This window comes from Pipistrellus kuhlii, unplaced genomic scaffold (assembly GCF_014108245.1).
Source record: "Pipistrellus kuhlii isolate mPipKuh1 unplaced genomic scaffold, mPipKuh1.p scaffold_m20_p_8, whole genome shotgun sequence".
In the NCBI taxonomy this organism is placed as follows: domain Eukaryota; kingdom Metazoa; phylum Chordata; class Mammalia; order Chiroptera; family Vespertilionidae; genus Pipistrellus; species Pipistrellus kuhlii.
The window spans coordinates 22,688,728-22,708,582 of NW_023425584.1; the positions used below are offsets into that span (position 1 = coordinate 22,688,728).

The 19,855-nt window shown below is 38.3% G+C and overlaps 1 protein-coding gene across 1 annotated transcript in view; it reads right to left on the reverse strand.

Moving 5' to 3' along the window:
- Window positions 1–15,177, reverse strand: part of KCTD16 (potassium channel tetramerization domain containing 16) — a 191,623-nt gene extending 176,446 nt beyond the window's left edge. Inside the window, exon 1 of the mRNA XM_036424364.2 lies at window positions 13,710–15,177. Within this exon, the coding sequence (XP_036280257.1) occupies window positions 13,710–14,541 (832 nt within the window). The 5' untranslated portion in view covers window positions 14,542–15,177. The remainder of the gene's footprint in view (window positions 1–13,709) is intronic.
- Between the last annotated feature and the right edge of the window lie 4,678 nt (window positions 15,178–19,855).

Here is a 19,855-nt window from a genome sequence, read left to right on the forward strand (position 1 = left end):
TCAATGGTCAATATTTTAATAGCTCTATTGGATATATCTTCAACTCTTCTGCCCCTACTTTGCAGAAACGTAATACCTGCTGGTAAGGATGAAATCTAAGCCTGCTCCCCACCTGCATCCAGGCAGCTGGCCTTGGCTGGAGAAAAATGTATAATGTACAACTGTGCTGAATGATCTCACTTTCAATTCATGGCCACTTACTTCAAATGAGTCCTTAATGATTTCAGTCAATTCACTCCCCTAGTTCATTCACTCTCCCACAGGCCTAGGTAACTATTTTATACTATCATATTTTCTCTCTCCAGACCTTTAACACTTCCTTCTCTATACTCAGTCTTTCAGCTTATCTTCCTGAGCAAACAGAAGCTATCTGAAGGGACCCTCTCAACAAGCTCCCATCAAAGCATCTCAACTAACTGTTTCTCTACCCATATGTTCTATTACTGCTTGTCATACACACACACACACACACACACACACACACACACGACAAGCAGTAATAGAACATATATGTATTCATTCAAAAGCAATTTCTCTCTCACCGATGTTTCTATCTCTCTCCCTTCCTCTCTGTATAAAATCAATAAAATATATTTAAAAAATAAAAATAAATAGAGAGAACATTAGAATATCTACAAATCAATTTCCATGGTATCTGCCATGTGATTTGCACTCATTCGGTAACATTTATAATTAATTTTGAGAAAAGTAAACAGTTAAGTGGAAAGAAAAAACTATAAGAAATGGGGTAAAGCAAGAGTCTATTCTTCCCCATCTCTAGGGTTCTAGGAAAAGGGCTGAGAGGGTCAACTGGTTTTAAAACCAAGAATCATGTTTCTTCTTGTTTGTAGTGTTGCTGTTATATAATGGAAAGATACTTCTAAAGTAATATAAAATACTTATACCAAAATTATATTCTTAAGTAACTCTCCCCAAATTTAAAACTAGGCAAGCTGCTAAAAGTGGAGCTCATTTGCAATATGTTTTATTATTTTAAAAGTTTTGGTTTAGTCCCAGGTTCATGCTTAAAATTGGCCATCTCCCCCCCACACTCACCCCCACCCCCGGGGACCAACAATGCTTATCAGGACATCTGGATTAATCTTGTTTAAGATTACTTCACTCATCTCCATTTTGCTACTGATTCTAGAACCAGAAACTACTAATACATCTTTATAATTTGTATTATTTTCTTGGGTATTTGGTGGCGTAGAAGAAGGCAAGGATAGAACTTTTCTATTTCATTTCAAATGCTTTTGACATCTTTTTGTACTTCGAAATTCTGTTCCTTTTCATATCTGAGGTACCTAGGAAATCAAATTCTTAAAAATAATGCTGTGTGGGAGTCTCTGAGAGAAGAGATTGTATCCCAGAAGTTATGTGTGGGTAACTGAGGACAGATTTGCAGCCCAATCTGGTTTAATTTTTTTAAAGCTGTATCATGGGAAAATCATATTCCTAAGGCTTAAAATTTGAAGGGGAGAGAGAATGGGAAATCAGGCCTGTCCAGCACCTTCTGCCATCCCACCCCCTAATGGAGGCTGTGTGTGGGCTTCTCACTTCATCATGGGAGGCAGTTCTCCTGAAGAGCTGCTTCTGGCAGTTTGAGAAAGACAGCACTGCCATCAGGTATTTCTGTATATGGCAAATTCAAGAATGCTGGAATTGGGGTTAGGGAAACAGGGATGGAATTCTGCTTATATCAAATGGGATATCACACAGCAGTAACTTGTGTCTATGGGGTAGGGAAGGTTCTTTTAAAGTTCACCCCCATCTATCAGCCCATGGTTACCACCATTCTTGACATAAATGAATGAACTTTTCTCAAACTCAACACTACTTGTTTTTCCCCATATGGCAATTCTGAGACAGCCACTAACAGTTACTTTGAACAAGTGAAACTTTTCTGAGCGTCAGTTTCTTATATAGAGGTTCCTTGAGGATTAAATGAGAAGCATTTGACATGATACCTGACATAGAGTTCAATAAAGGATAGCTATGATCACTGTTAACACCTCAGAGTTTAAATAAATGCCATTACTTACCTACATTTATTTGTCTGGTCAGGAGGACCTCAGATGCAAATTAAGATAGCAATTATTTAATTACATTGCATCTGCTTATTTGGAAGAAAGTTTGTTTTCCCATACAAGGAAGCAATTTTCAAGGCAAATCACAGGCTATAAACAATATAAAAATATACCTATAGTAAAAAGAAAGTGTTCCTACTGTTTTTTATAGAAGGCTGGTATGGGGAATTGTTTGCATACACTCCCAAACTAGACTTTTTTTTGTTTAAAATTAATTCTCTGTATCAGGATAGAGAGCAACCTTTCAACTAGTAATTTTACTATAGTCCCTTAAGCTCTGTGGAGGAAATATAGATTATCTTTATCTAGTATAATAATATACTAAACTTAGGCTTTATTCATAGTATAGGAAACAATTCCAAACTACTAGGTAGAAAGCATATAAGGTTGGTTGTAAAGATGAATTTTCCATAGCAATAACTCCATGCTTATGTTGTTACAAAAACAAATAAATAAATGGAATAATTAAGGTAACTATGTCTGTAATATATCACAAATTAACTTTTGCTCTCTATTTTTTCTAATAATTGATTTCCTCTAGTTCATCCTTCACTGAGACTTGTTCTGAGTACTAAATGCAAGTCAGATGAAAAGAAAATAAATGGAAATGAATACAAAGCTAAGAACCTGACCAAAGATGCAGAAAGGCAATTTTTCAAAAAATTTAAATTCACCTTTTGATTAGAATGTCTAGGTTTAGAATTTTTCAAACATTGACATTCAACTCTATGTTTTCTGGAATTGTCTCAAGAACTACCAGAAAAAAAAGGAAGAAAGGGGTTATAGGGTAGAATGCCCTTACTCACACCCAATTCCCACCACTAGCAAAACACCACCAGTTTAAAAGATTTTGTAATGTTGGCTTCAACCTAAGTTGTCATATAAAGCTGGGAGACTCAAAGAGAGGAAACAATCATGAAATCATGATGAGCCCTGGCTGCTATGAAGTCTGGGGCTCAGGTCTCACAGTCGCAGCAGCCAGCACTGGCAGCAGCAGATGGATGATGCAGGTGATGCTTTCCCCTGATCAGTCTGGTTGCCTCCTACAGAGAGAGGCCAGACTGTAGCTTAGCCCTGCTTCCTGTGGGTAGGCCTCATTTGTCAGGTCATATGGCTGAGGGTGCATTCTCTACTAGAGGCCCGGTGCACATACATTTTTGTGCACCGGGCCTCTAGTAGAGAATAAGCAGAAAGACATTGGCTATTTCAGCAGAGATAGTAACAGAAGTTCTATCCAAGGAAAGCCCATTAAAGCCTGACTCTGAGAATGAGTAGGACTCAGACAAGGAGTTAAAAGAAGAGTGTTTTGGGGAGAGAGAGAACACAAATGAAGTATATTAAGGTGGAAACACATTGGCCTTTTGTAATAACTGTCAAATGGTGGGTGTAACAGAGGGATGAGAGCCTTTAAAAGGAGGAATAGAGGTGAGCATATCAACAGGACTATAGTAATTGGTGTTATATGCTTTTCCTTCCTCTAAGGTCTTGAGTATGAAACCAGTAGGCAGAAGCTTAACTTCTGTTTTGATAGTGATCAGGATCAGTTCTAATAGATCCATATTCTCTCAGTTTTCCTTCCAGCTTCTTGTAAGATGAACCAAAACTGCATATAGATAAAGTAGACTCTGGTGAAAAAAGCTAATAAGATGATATGACCTTGGCTTAATCCTCACAGCACTACCTTAAGAAAAGCTTCCTCATTTCCCTTTTACAGGTTAATGTTCTGAGGTATAATAAGGTTAAAGTACTTGACTGAGTAGACCCTGGTAAGAAATAACACAACCACAATTTTTATCCAGATAGATCTTATGTTATCAGTGTATCCAAACATATTCTCTGTATTCCTGGTTAAAACTTAATATCAAGCAAAACTAAGGGCAAATTTCATTCATTTTTTTTCTTTTTTTTTACATTTCATATTTTCTTTCTTTAAAATGTAGCATTATGGCTGAAACAGGTTTGGCTCAGTGGATAGAGCGTCGGCCTGCAGACTGGAAGGTCCCGGGTTCGATTCCGGTCAAAGGCATGTACCATGGCTACGGGCACATCCCCAGTAGGAGGTGTACAGGAGGCAGCTGATTGATGATTCTCTTTCATCGATGTTTCTAACTCTCTTTCCCTCTCTCTTCCTCTCTGTGAAAAATCAATAAAATATATTTTAAAAAAAGAAATGATATACAATGGAGAATTGTTCTTGAAATCTGTTTTTAAAAATAAAAAATTTTAAAAATTTAAAAATAAAATGTAGCATTATGAATTTCTGTACTCATCCAACAAATGCGCATTAAGCATACCCTTTGTTCAGCACTGTGGTAGTTACTGAAAATGAGTTGTGTATGAGACTGACAAAGTAAATAAATAATCCACAGTTGAAATTAAAATAATAATGATACATATCATTTTGCGAATCATAAAAGGATACTACAGACATAATTATAAAGTCCCTTTAAAATCAATTATTTGGTTATCTAAGGTTATCATTTGGCTTTTGATTTTACACAGGTACTTTCATAAGACAAAAGTTTGAATGGAAGAGAGAACTGCAGAGTTTTTAAAAAAAAGATACTGGTTTCTGGAGTAACTAAATCATTCACATGGCTATGGCTGGGGAAAATTTCATTAATAAGAAATGAAATGATTGCTAATGATCTTAAGATTCATCTAAGTCATCCTAGGCTATAATTTGTATGACTTCATCAGCCAGCTAGTATCTTCAAGTCAACAAATGCATTCAAGATTTAAGCATTTTCTCTTTTCTCAGCTTTAATATAAAACCTGGTTTAATTTTCTGATACTCCAAATTTAGATTAGGAAGCTCCCTGTCTATTCTCATATTAGTTTACACTTGCCCATCACAATTGATTGAAGTTGCCCACTTACTAATCTTTTCCTAAACCATAAGGTCATGAATATACTGTTCACATGTTTCTGTGGAGAAGTGCTGGGATATCATTAGCATAAGGACTTTGTGAATCAAGATCTTGATTCTTAGAAAGGCAACCCTCCTGCACCTTTGGTGAAATTGCAAAATGGTGCACCCTCTATGGAAAATAATATGAAGGTGCCTCAAAAAATTAAAAATAAAATTACCATATGACCCAGCAATCCCACTTCTGAGTATTTACCTGAAAAAACCCAAGGCATTAATTTGAAAATATATATGTATCCCTACGTTCATCACTACATTATTTACAGTAGCCAGGATATAGAGCAACCTAAATGTCCATCGATAAATAAGATGTGGCCGTAATTGATGGCAAGATATTTGTATTAAATATAAGAGCAGTATAAGGCAATAGAGAATTTGAAGCAGAAATGTGATATGGTCTGATTCACATAAAAATCTTACCATGTTTGCAATAGGGAGAATAGATACAAATGGGGCAACCCCAAATGTGAAGTGGAAAGGAAAATTTAGCTTATTTGTAAAAGTCTAGAAAAGCAATGCTGGTGGTCTGGGCCAGAGTACCATCAGTAGAAATGAAAAGAAATGGAAGGAGCCCTGGCTGGAGCATTAGCATGAGCACTGAATGGTCAAAGGTACAATTCCAAATCAAAGGCATGTACCTGGTTGCAGGTTTGATCCCCAGCACTGGTCAGGGCATGTGCAGAAGGAAACCAACTGATGTCTGTCTCTCTCTCTCTCTCTCTCTCTCTCTCTCTCTCTCTCTCTCTCTTTCTCTCTCTCCTTCCCACCCTCTCTTCCAATCTTCCTAAAAATCAATGGAGAAAATATTCTAGGGTGAGCATGAACAACAACAACAAAAAAAAGGATGGATTTGAGAGAGATGAAAAAGAACCAATAGGACTTGTCATATATTGAAGAGAGTGACAGGACGACACCCATGTTTCATTCTTCCCTGGTAAACTGGGAGACTGAATTGTCATTTACTGAGATGAAGAACACAGGGAGAGAAGGGGTTTGGGAACAGCAGACAATGAACTCAATGGAGCTTCAGCACAGTTGAAAGAATCCCCCTGAAAAAATTAAAATTAGAATAGCCAGGATGCAAACTTTCCTACCCAAAACAATTCATCCTCCAGTTGATAGGACCCAGTGCATATCTGAGTTGGCTCATTGCACCTGGATGGCAGCCCTGTCTACTAATGAGTACAGCAGTGGAATACTAGGCAGTTCATGAATGACTGGAAAGACAAATAAAGGTTTCTTTTATTGCCTGCCATGTCATCAGATTCAGCTTGGGCAATGGAGATAATAAATAGATTCCAATTGCTACTTATCTATATGATAAATATTTTAAAAAACTAACAATAAAAGATGACCTTCCCTTGACTCCGTGGCACACAGCATTTCAATCTGCCAAAGTAAATTAAATGTGAACTTGCCATCACTCATAAAGGTTCCTTGCCAGAAATAATGGACTTAAATCTGATCAAGTCTCTATAATCTATAGTCTAGATATAACAAAATCACAAAAAATACAGGAGTCAGGAAAATAAGTGTTTATGGTATAATAGAGATCACAGAGATGGACCAGCCCGACCCAGAATGTGGGATAGTCAACATGACAAACAACTTGGTTTCTTCAAACAAATTGAAACAAATTGGGACAGAGAAGAGAAAAAAGGGAGAAATGGAGAGCTTAAAAGATATTTAAGATATATATTTTACCTTTGTTGCATATAAACTATATGCAGCATTTTTTTCTAACTTTAAAGAGAAAAGAAATTGTAACGAAAGGTAATGAATGCACCTCATTTGGATCTTGACCCAAGCAAGCACCTTTAAGAAAATACTGTGAGGCAATCAAGTGTTTGAACATCAACTAGATATTATAGTAAAGAATTGCAACTAGTTTTCAAATAACATTTTTTTCAATGTAATCTCATTATAACATTGATGAGATCCCATAGGAACTTAACTCTTATTTATATAAATTAGCCTATGGTAAAATTGATCTCACTATATATTTTTCATAAAGTTGAAGAACCTATCTATGATATTAAGTGAGGATTTACTGTATGAATTTTGCATGTAATGATTGTATTTTGTTATTTTTTTAGTTCATTTTATTTTGGAAATGTATTTTTATATGAATAAAATGATTTATATATCAAATTTGCTTTAAAATAATCAAGTACAAACAGGAAGGAAAGTAGGTAGGACTATTTATGAAATAAGATTGGTCTTGTAATGATAATGTAATTATTAAAGCTAGGTGTCTTGACATTTGGATGTATTTAAAGATGTCTGCACTAAAAAGTTTTAACTAACTTGCAAAGAAATCCTGTACTTGTGAAAAGCTATAGCAAAGACCAAAGAAAAAGAGCAACTGTCAGCTGTGATGCAGAAACTGAGCATTCATCTATCAATTTCTGAAGGAACTTTTTTCTATTCATTGCGCTAGCACTCTCTCCTATGCAAGTCATTTCTCTCCTCAGTTTGTGTTTGGAGGATTTCCAAATGGAGATTTCTGGCACTTTATAAACTAATAGAAGCCCAATGAACGAAGATTCCTGCTTAGAATGGGCTTTCCTTTCCTTTGCTGCCAGGCACCGCCTTTCCACTCCGGCCCAGCCCTTTTCCGCTCAGGCCCTGGAGCCTCTTTCCACTCAGGGAGCCACCTCTTTCTGCTCCAGCCCTGCCTTCCCAGATTGCTCAGAGGCACTGAGAAAGGAGGGGCGGGGGGGGGGGGGGGATGTGCATGGCAATGACACAAGTGTCCCATCTGCCCCTGTCACTCAGTGCCTGTGTATTCAAATTAACCACTAACCTTGTTGGGTTATTTTGCATATCACTCCTGATATTTACATATTTGTCTATTTACAAATTTACGTATTTGTCTATTATTAGGTAAGATTTCCACCTCTAATTCCTTTGATAGATTTAAACTCACTAGACTGTCAGGAGCATTTGGTCTTCTCTTTCCCTGTGTGTGTGTATGTGTGTGTGTGTGTGTAAGTATGTGCATGCATGCATACATTGAGGCAATCTCAGAGACTTCCCTTTTCTGTCCACATATAGACACTCTTCTTGCTGCCAAATCCATTCAGTGATGTTACAGATCTAGGGAAGTATACTACTTTAATTGCCTTCCACAAGAGATTGGGCTCAGTTAATACATCTTGTTTGGCATGAAAAAGAAGACAATATAATAAAATATTTTGCTGACATGTTTATATCACTCTTATATTGAGCCCAAAGCTCAGAACACAGCATCTTAAAGATACATAAGAAATTATATCCACCACCCCTGCCCTTTAGCATCACCATTTAATTTTCTGTGTAAGCACAGGTCTAAATTGACTTTATGATGAAGCTATACACTTAAATTGTGCTTTTTTTTTTACATTATAATTTAAAACATTTCAAGTCACCTGATCCACAACTATTAAAAGGTTTTTTATGTACAAAAATCCCTGAGAAAAGTAGCATTATGCCTTAAAACTTTTCTAAATGTAATGACAGAACAGAATTTTTGCTGACAGCAAGTCTTGATTAGAGAGAAAGAACTTGAAAGCAGGAGTGACTGAAACAGAAGGATAAGAGAGTATCTAACTAGATAAAACAGAAAATCATCACAGAAAGAGATGTCAGTGGTGGTAAAGTCCAAAACTCCACTTTTTTTTACTACACTGCTCTGTTGCTTCATTTTGAAGGGGCCAACTATCATATCTCTATGGACAATAAAAATTTAAGTCATAATTGGTGTTTTTCAAGTAACCAAGAGAAAAAGAGCTAGAATCATTTAAGGACAGATGCATTTCCACCTGTTTTCCTATAAAAACACACCCTCTTATTGAAGCTTTAAAATACTTTTTTTTCAATTGCAGTTGACATTCATTTCCTAGAAGTCCACTTCTGGGTATGTATCTGAACTAATTCAAAAAGATATGTGCACCCTTATTTTCACTGCAGTGTTGTTTACAATAGCCAAGAAGATATGGAGGCAGCTTAAGTGTTCATTAATAGGTAAGTCGATAAAGAAGATGTGGGATATATATACAATGGAATATTACTTGCAAATAAAAAAAACAACAACAATGAAATCTTACCATTTGTGACAACATGGATGGACCTAAAGGGTATTATGCTACGTGAAATAAGTTAGACAAAAAAAAAAAAAATTCTATATGATTTCACTATTGAGCTTTTTGTTGTTAATCCTCACCAAAGGATACTTTTTGCACTGATTTTTAGAGAGAGTGAAAGGGTGAGGTAGAGAAAGAGAGAGAGAAATATTCATGTGAGAGAGACACATGAATTGGTTGCCCCAGATATGCCCAGATTGGGGCCAGGGATCAAGCCAGCAACCGAAGCACATTCCCTTGACTGGAATCGAACTCTCAATCCTTCAGTCCTCCGTCTGATGCTTTAACCACTTAGCAACCTGGCTAAGGCAGCACTGGGTAAATCACAGTAGCCAGAACAATATTCCTTCCCAAAAGAAGGCCATGCTACATTCTAAGGAGAAATCATTTCCTGATCTACTTTTCTCCAACACCCCTTCGAAGTCAATAGCCCTGAACATATTTACTGTGTAGGTGAAGCAACTTAGAGACATTTGTGACAACAACCCTTTAAATTTAAGAAAATGAAACAAAGAGAAAAAAGGTTAAAATGTACCTACAAGATGCAATTTGTTATAAAAAATGAAGACTCTGTGTCTCTATCTGTAATTCACAGAACTTAGAGTAATCATCCTATGAATTAACTCCCTACTTGTGGTCATGTTATCATGGCTTTATGAGAGGCGAATGCCTTTCAATCTGAGTGCTTTTGGGCATTTGCCTGAAGTAACTGACTCATAAACAGGATTAAGGAAATGTGCATAATTCTCTCCAACCAAGAACAATTCCCACTCTCTCTGAAATTGGAAGATGGCTCTAAATAAGAGGTTCATTTATTTCCATGCACCTGTGATTTTTGCACCTAAGTGGTGTGAATGACTACTGAGTACGTATCTGGTTTAAAATCAGGACTTCTACTTTCTAAACCTCTTTAGCTCCCATTTCATTCAGAGATGAATCAAGAAGGATTCTCTAATGTTTATGACATTTCTTTCTATACAACACAGGAAGAGAAGAGAAGAGAAGAGAAGAGAAGAGAAGAGAAGAGAAGAGAAGAGAAGAGAAGAGAAGAGAAGAGAAGAGAAGAGAAGAGAAAGTAATGATTTAGCTAATTGAGTGGGTAAGGAGAAAATGAAACTTTCTTATTGTTTTTAAATTAAAACAAAGCAGTTATCTAAAATACTTTGTAAGGCACTATTAGGATAAGCATTTCTATGTTCCTATATCACATTCTTTATGTTGCTGATACATAAATTATAATCCTTAGCATCTCACATATCATCTTAGTGTGTAAGCGATGCAAACACATTTCTATCATCCTCTTAAACGCATAGTGCGGACACCTGTTAGCTTTTAAAAATATTTTTAAATCTATTTTTATTGACTTTAGAGAGGAAGGGAAGGGAGAAAGAGATAGAAACAGCAAAGATGAGAGAGAATCATTGATCAGCTATCTCCTGCATGCCCCCCACTGGGGATGTAGTCAGCAACCCTGCCATGTACCCTGACCAGGAATCTAACCCTGACCCCTGGTTCAGATGTTCAACCACTGAACCATGCCAGCTAGGCATTTTTAATATGTTTTTATTGATTTTGGAAAGAGAGACGGGGAGATGGAGAGACAGAGACAGAGACAGAGATAGAGACAAGATAAAAACATCCATGTGAGGGAAAAACATCTATCAGTTGCTTCCTGCACGTTCTCCAATTAGGGAGGCTGGAGGTAGAACCTGCAACCTGATTATGTGCCCTGACCAGGGATCAAATCGACAACCTTTTGGTGCATGGGAAGACATTCAACCAACGGAACCACACTGGCCAAAGCAACACCTATTGACTGTTCATAATTCCACATTACCTAAATAGTCAAAACTACCTGATGCTGACCATTAATTCTAGATTTACATGAAGATTAAATAAAGCAAGAATCAAGCCTTTTTAATAATACAAGAAATTTTGGTCTCCCAATTTTCCCTTGGAAAATGAAAAGGAGAAAGTCAGTAAACAGGGAAAGAGGGGTAATCCCCCATGACTGCCAACTACTATATATAATGTATTAATTTCTCATTGTTTATTTTTTACTATGATATGAACCCAGGCAAAGTGATTCTGCATTATCCCTGGGTTATTAGAAGAGTCTGACTGCTTGGAGTTAATTTTGTATAAACTTATATATATTTGTTATATATAATATGTAACCTAAGTAGTTGAATTTCTCTGTGAAAAGCGTGTGTGTGTATGTGTGTTGGCTAGTATTCTGAGGATGCAGGGGCACTCCCTGGGATCCGTGCTGCCCTTTGGAATACTGCAGGTTGCAGTTCCTGCCCTCTGGGCTCTCAGCTCCACATCTGTGCTGTAGCCTGGGGCTCTGTACCTCTCTGTGGGGCTCACTGGGGCTAGCTCTTGCTGGACAAAGATTGCATACAGTCAGCTTTAGAGCACCGCCATAGTTTTGGTCTATTAACCAGAGTACAACAGTTTGATGGATTTGTGCTTATACAGGCACAGTTGGCAGCTCCTAATTAAATAATTATGGCTAAGCAGCTTCATGGAAGCTGTTATGGACCCTAGAAAGCCAGCTGTCAGTCCTGTTGGTCTTAAAACAGAAAGAGTTAACAGTGAACTCTGGGTATTAGGCACAAAGGGAAGTATGTCATGTGCAGCATATATGCTGGGCAATAAAAAGTTGCTGTGTGTTTGTGCTAGCCTGACCAGAGGGATGCAGAGCAATCTCTCAGCAGCCCAACAAAGAGAGAAATAATTATATGATCAGGAGCACAGAACCCATCCAAAGCATCCTAAAGAAGGCACACAGTGTTAGATGCATGAGTCTTTAATCAGTCTTTGACACAGAAATGTCACTGAGATTATAGGTAAATACAAATCAGTTTCTGGGTCTCATTTAGAAATACAAGTGATTAAAAACCTATTGTGGTCTTTTGGGAGATAGAGTTATTGTGATTTTATTTGACTGAAACTTTTTAAGATGCCATTCCAAATATTAGAAATCAGAGAACAAGATAAATATCACAAACCTAGATTTGAACTCTAAGGTGCATTTTTCCATAAAGTGAGAAGATATTTGTTCTACATAATCACAGATAATATCAGATTCCCTTACAGAAGGCTAAAAAGCTAGTCTTATTTCTACACTAGTGGGAAATTCACCAGAAGGAAGAAAGCAGTGTCTGATATCTGGCAACTGAGCTTCAGCACAGAGGAAGATATAATTATAGGTAAGTGCCATAGATAGCATTATTGGACCAAATCATGCTTATTACTGCACATTAGTATGCTACAGACCTGATTACTGATTTCACATATCTCCACAGGCTGTCCTTTCTCCACATACATAGGAACTGACTTCTAAAAAACCCGATGAATGTTAACCCAGTACAGAACAATTCAGCTTCTCACTGACCAGCAATTCAGCAAGACTCCCAGCACCACCTCCAAAGGAATAAATACAAACTGTATGCAAAACTGAGTCCAAGAAATTCGTTTGTTCTTTTATGTTCAAATAAATTTGGACATTTTAACCCCCTAAATGTATGGGTTTGCCTTTAAATGAGAAGAGAGGAAATCAAATGTTAACACTGGAAACATATTTCTTATGGAATTCACTTCCCAACTCCCAGGCCAGCTGAATATCAGCAGTCAAATCGAGCACTAGACTTCACATACTGACTTGCTATTCTCCTTTTGGAGGTCAATGGCTTACAATTTATCTAAAAAAATGCTATTTCATAAGTCAAAACGATCTGTATTGAAAGTTTTAATTTAGGCAAATGGACCGACCTCTAAGAAACCAAGTTCAAAAACTTCAATATAATAGTCTCCTTTCCTTTTTCCCTCTGGTTTCCTTTTAAGTCAGTAATTCTATCACCTCAGCTGCCTAGATGTTTGCATGTGATTGACAATTCTCAAGGACCTAACTCCTACTAGGTGGATCTTAAATGAAGTTCAGCTTAAGTTTGCAATGCAACTCAAGTCTCAGTACAAATTACTGAAGAATCAAGCAGAAGCTTATAAAAGAAAATTTTAGACTTGGGGGGAGGGTAAGAAAGGGAGTCTTTCATCAGTGTATACTGCCATCTAGCCAAAATCTCGTGATTCAGTATATTATCCATTTGTGTTTTCAAAGCTCCTGATGAAAGCAAGTCTTCAACAACTAGCTTAATAGATCCCAAAGTTCAGGTAAGTAAATAGACAGCAGTACTTCACCTATTCCGAGTTTACCAACCTCCATGGACCAACAGCCAAGTTCTAATCATTGCCATAACGTCACAATTCAACATCTGGCAAACAGATATACATGTCTGTTTTAATTCCACATAATACCAATATCATTTGCATCTTGTAATTTTGAGGCCTTTGAATATTCTGTGACTTCACTGGAAAAACAGATAAAGTTGCCTTAGGTAACACAAGAGAGCACAATTATAAACTAATACTCTAGCTCTACCTCAATTAAAAAATAAAAATCCCAAAGTAATATTCCTTAGTCACAGACAGAACATGCAGACCATACACATCTGTAAAGAGAATCAATACAAATGAACAATAAAAAGAACCCTTTGCACTTACGGTAGAAGACATATTCAGTGTAGCTTGACCAGATCTTGTCATCTGTATACTGGTTGAGGAAAGATGCTGTCACTGAGGAGTTACAGGCCACCATGTGGAATCCACACTCGGATAACATATCAAAAGCTCTTTCCAGATGCTTGAATTTGAGATAAAATCTGGAGGTGTATCTATCTGGGGCTCGGTCAGGGTCTCTGCTCTCATTCAAAGTGTCTCCAAAGACCTCTTTTGCCAAGGAAATCCTTCCACAAACCAAAATCCGGGGAACTCTCCGAAACTTGGCATCTGCCTGCCCCTCTCTGCCCATGGTGCAGGACCCTCTGTAACCCAGAGTAATGAAACCCCACTTGCGGTCAGCAGGGAGCAGCGAGGAAGCAGGGCAGATTCTCGTGTCACTTCCTTGGGAGGCATCTTCGAAGTCACTATGGCAGAATTCCTCCGGGCTTTGCTTGATTTCATCAGGGGTCAGGAGTTTGACCAAGTCTGGGAGCTGGAAGTACTCAGCTTCCCTTTTCAGTCTTCCTCTCTCTGGAAAGTGATCAGGCAGGACCACCTGCCTATCCCTGAGATAGTCCAGAATATAACGGAACAAGAATCCATCTCTGTCAATGAAAAACCTCCCCTTGGAGTCCTTGGCTAGATCGTTAGCCGTGTCTCTCTTTGGGGAAAACATTTTCCACAGGAGGGAATGAGGGATGCTTATTAATGTAGAATGACGAGTGAAATAAACTTGACCGCCAACATTCAGCTCCATGACTTCAGGGAAGGAGTTTGGAACTGTGGCTCCTTGTTCTCGAGGATAATAACGACTACAGTTTCCACTCAGAGCCATTATCCCTTTCTTGTTCTCCTCCTCCTATTTTGATTTGAAGGTGCAATCAAAAGGAGTCACAGCCTTATCCTTTATATCAACTTGAAAGGGAGGGAGAAAGAAGGATGCTAACTTGTTAGAAATGACCTCCTCTTACCCCAGTATTTTTCCCCAAGAAAGCAAAATTTAGAATAGTCCACAGGTGAAGTAGTTGAAACCCTGGCTGGTGGTGAGCTATGACTTCATGGAATATAATCAACTCATCTCCATTCAATCTTCCCCCAGGCTCAGTAGACAAGGCAGGCCAAGTCCCCAGTTACTCAGAGATCTGTATAAAAGAAAAGAGAGAAAATTATTTCCTCAAACCCAGCATGAGTCAGAAAAAGAGAGAGCTGATGGAGAGGGGAGGGGAGAGAAAAGGGAAGTAGAGGGAGGGAGGGAGGGATGATGGGAGGAAGGGAGGAAAGTATTTTACATAAGCAGCCTTGGAACTACTGATTTTAGCCATTCTCCCAGAAAATAGCTTCTCTCAAGCTATTCTGTGTCTACATGTTTATCCATACACATCTGTCTCCAGCAATTAATATCAAAAACATTTCTATTTGCATTTCTGAATTTTAAAAGTAATATGCAATTTTAAGCTTCTAAGATGGGATTTTTTTCCCCCCTTCTGGACAGTAAAATCAATAAGCCTCAGAACTTACCTTAGGAAGTGCTGGAAACTCAGTCCTGTGAATAAAATACCCATTAGCAAAACGGTCAGAATGCACAGCCACACTGAGTCTATCAATGAAAAGTGCCAGAGATGTGATCTTTGAAAAAAAATTATATATATTTATATAAATGTATATTTGTATGTATGTATATATTCATTTCCAATCTCAAGTTAAAACAAGTCACAAAAAGTTAAACCGTGATGAGCAATGACTGGCTTGAAGAAGCAGAGAAAAATATTCAACCAAAGCGTCTCCAGAGAAGTGGAGGGGAGGGAGATCAAACCTTCGGCAAGAATCCTTAAAACGGAGGAGTTGCAAGAGGTATCAGGACAGCTTTTCAGAAAGCCCAGCAGCAGCAAAACGGAGGTGCCTTGCTGGGGTCCCAGGTAGCCACCCCACCTGCCGGCAAGGGCGAACAGGCTCCCATGCTCCTGGCTAGGTGGGAGCCTTTGGGAGCCGTGCGGAGCCGGTAAGAGCTGAGCTGGTGAAGCCGGCAGGAGCCGGTGGGATCTGACACCTTCAAAGCGCAGAGAAGCCAGCGGGTCTGGGCTCCTGCTTCTCAGGCAGGCGGCGGAGCTGGGCGGTTCCACAGTTCCCAGTGCAGTTGGGCTGCTGTTGTTTCAGCAGTGCAGGCAAGAAACCATCCAGGGAAATGACTATTACATCATCTTAAAGGAATATGGCTTGGAGAAAGCGGAGGCAGCTCCAGTCACGTCCTCCACGGTGACAGGTTGCTGGGATGGCACAGGGACACAGTGCGCTTGCCTTGGGCAAGGGACTCGGGAGCGCTCGCTCAGGGCTTGGGGCGGGGACACAGCGCGGCCACTTCCCTCCCTGCCCAGTCTGAAGTCCGGAGTTTCCAGGGCCTTTGCTTAGCGCTTTCTTCTCTTTTGACCTCCATTGCCACCACCATCCCCCAGAAACAACCCCCCAAACCTGTGGAGAGATAAACGCAAGTGATTTTTTCACTTGACAAATCTACAAACAAACCTTTTGTACAGGCACTGAATTTCAGCTGAAGGGTATGTTCCTTTAAGCTTGCTTTAAAACAAAAAACAAAAACAAAACAAAACAAAACAAAACAAAAACACCTAATGACCCCAAGGTTCTATAAAGTATTTGCTGTGTTTTTTTAACCAAAGGTACATTAAACCATGTTCTCTTTTTTTCTCCTCCTGTTCCATCCCTCTGCCAATCCCCCAATAAATAAATAAGTAAATAAATATTTAGTCTCTCTGGAATTAATGCCTTTTCAAAAGAATACATGAAGCAGAAGCACAGTTACCCTCAGAAAGCCCACAGTTTACACCAGTAAGTCATCATCTTCGCTTACCTGTGAGGAATTGTAACCTACAACCTTTCTCTGGAGCTGCTTCCTTGCTGAGCATCTCCTTGGATGTGCCACACCCCTGCCCACTTATCCCAGAGGTCCCTGATGGAAGACATGCGTCTAAGAGATAGTTTACTCCTGTCCCAAAGGACTCCCTTAAGTGCATCATTAAGAGTTTCAGGAAGGCATTTCCAGGGCAACATAATCCACTAACAAAGTGCTTCCAGTTGGTCCTGCCAGTCAATAATGGGCTAGCCAACAGTTTACAGTAAATCTGCCATTTCCCCTTTAAAACACCAGTGCCTTAGGACTCACATTCTTAATAAGAATATAGTACTTCATCTATGAATAATATATGTGAGCCACACTTTATCCCAAACAATTACTATTAAAAAAACAAAAATGGAGATTATAATTCAGATACAATTTATAGGACACATGTGTTTATTGCCAACTTTCCCTCAAGATTTAGCTTGAAGGTAGACTTCGCAGTAGCATGAATTACTACAATAGTTTATTATCCAAAACTATCAGATTAGGAAACACATTCTAAATTTCATCTAAAACTCCAACACCTGAGTATATATGATGTTGTTTCTTAACTACTCTACTAATCTGTTTTGGCCTAAATCTTTGGGTCTTAATGTTGGACCAATCAAGGAAATGTTTATTATTTGATGCACTTACATCGCCATCTACTGTCCCTAAGCTATCGGTGCAGATCTGCATCTGGAAATTTAATGGAGCCATTGTTTGTTTGTTTTTTATTTTATTTTAAAGTTTTTGTAGTGGCTTGAATGTTGGAAACACACTGTACACTATAATGACAAAATGAACATTTAAAAAAAATGTAGTTGCCACCAGGTAAAGGGAGAAATAAGTGTGAATCTATGCCTATTAAGTATTGGATTTGGTTGTAGTTAGAAGTAAACAAATGTTTTATCTCTAACAGAGCAGGCCAGTATACCATGACAACAGCTTTGGAGACTGGATATTAAAATATTCTGGAGACATTTTGAGAGGGAGTGGAGGATAGGAGTGAGAAAAACTATAGCTTTTTAAAGCTAAAAGGAACTTGAGAAATGAAAATCACCAACTCATTTTAAAGAAATTGAGGATCAGAAAGAAAACATTCCCACAGGATTACACAACATTGGAGTAACAGGGTGGGGTTTAGACCATTCAGTCTGATCAATATCTTGTTTTTAACCTTCCATATACTAGAATAGCAATAGAGAAGAGGCAAGTTAAAAACAATAGTAAGTTCAAGATTGCTACATATTTGAAAACAGAAAACAGCAAGTCACTTAAAAGACTTTTTCACATTAAGTTAAATTGAAAGGCTAAAACAATTTACATTAAAAAGTATTCTGAATTTTCAAAATGAGGAGCTCTGATCATTGATCTGGGTTTCATAGATTAGGCAGTGCTTTGAGTCTAGTTCTTAACCTTTTAGAGAATGGATTGCTTAGAGAATCTTATGAAATCTAGAAAATGAACACACCAGCTTAAAGGTTTGCATTCCATGTCTGGGGAGGACCTGTAAAGAGAAGAACCAGGAGTCACAGGGCTGGGCATGCACATCCCTAGCAATCTGCAAACTTCTACAATGAATCTTCTCTTTGAAATTAGATTACACATACACTCAGAAACACACTCTAAGGAATGAAAAAAGAAAACATTCACCAGACAACTTTAACCTTGTGACCCATGGATGGACCACACAACCTGAACTGGTATGTTTTAATAAACACTGTATATCTTATTCTTTGCACAGTATTGCTTTATATTATTTTGTGCTAAGATGTTCATTTATTATAGTAAATTGTAAAAAAAAAATAATAATTATTATTTTGCTAGCCCTCTTTAGGCATACTTACTTTTTAAAATATATATATTATTAATTTAGGCATACTTACTTTTTAAAATATATATATTATTGATTTCAGAGAGGAAGGGAGAAGGAGAAAGAGATAGAAAATATCCATGATGAGAGAGAATCATTGATTGGTTGCCTCCTGCATGCCCCCTACTAGGGGTCAAGCCTGCAGCCCAATCATGTGCCTTTGACAGGAATTCAATCCGGAACCCTTCATTCTGTAGGCCAATGCTCTAACCACTGAGCAAAACCAGCTAGGGCTAGTCATACTTACTTTTTAATCTACTTGAAGCCTCAAGAAATTAAGTGTCAGGGCCTCTCTTGTATCTTTTCGAGACACCAGGGATTTGGTTCAAGATTGGTTAACATCCTCTGCTCTGTACGCTTTCTTGATCCTTTACTGTCTGGGAGATAAACAAATGAAAAGTGAGATTAAAAAAAAAATAGGCTTGAAGGAAACAAAGCAATATAACATAGATTTGAATAGTGCTGGAGTAAGCAAGCGTGTCTCAGGGAGGTTGTCAGTAAGCCCTGCTGGTGCCTTAATAAGAGGCAAAAAGCCAAGTCTAGGCAGTAAGTGTATTCCTGTCCTTCATGTCAGCAGATAACACTGCTGGTGTAACGGTTCTCTTCTGGCAGCTCTTCGCTGAAACACTGAGGGATGCCACACTGGCCCAAAGATTGAACATATGGCAACAGATTTCTCTAAGGGCAGAGCAAGAAAGAATGTTTCATTTTGTTCTTAGTAATAGTCAAGCCTATCTATATAACACATCAAGGCACACCATGGGTAAATTGTGGAATTCATAAAGTGTGTCTTAGCCTGTTTCCTATTCCCCATGGGCACACACCCCCATAGCTGAATGTTGAAGAGTACATTCTCAAAGGACAATTTTAATTTTGGAACAATGTGATCACTTCCCACATTTTCAACCCAACCCATCCCTAAGTTTCCTCTTCCCTCGAGCAGAGATAGCTTTTAGGCAGCCTATCTTTTTTATGAGAAAGGGAGGGAATTGATTTTATAAGCTTACTCATATTAAGATACTGTGCACTCATTGTGCTAGGTGCCCCAAGGACTCCTGCATTATCTTAATAGCTACTGTTGATGGAAGGCCGGCCATTGAGCACTTAAAACAGTCATTACCCCTCTTCCAACTCTGCCTGACTGGCTGTGTGACATTGGACAGGAAACTTGGTGTCTCTGAGCCAGGTTAAAGTGCAGGTAATAAGACCTGACTTTCAAATGCAGATTAAATACTGTGATGAATGTAAGACCCTGGAGCACATCCCCTGGTTCTAGGTCAATACTTAATAAATAGTAGTATTCATGATACCAGCGGGAGTTGTTTTGTTGTTGTTAAACCCAAGTGGAGGCATGAAGAAGTTATCAAAGATTGAAATTCAGTT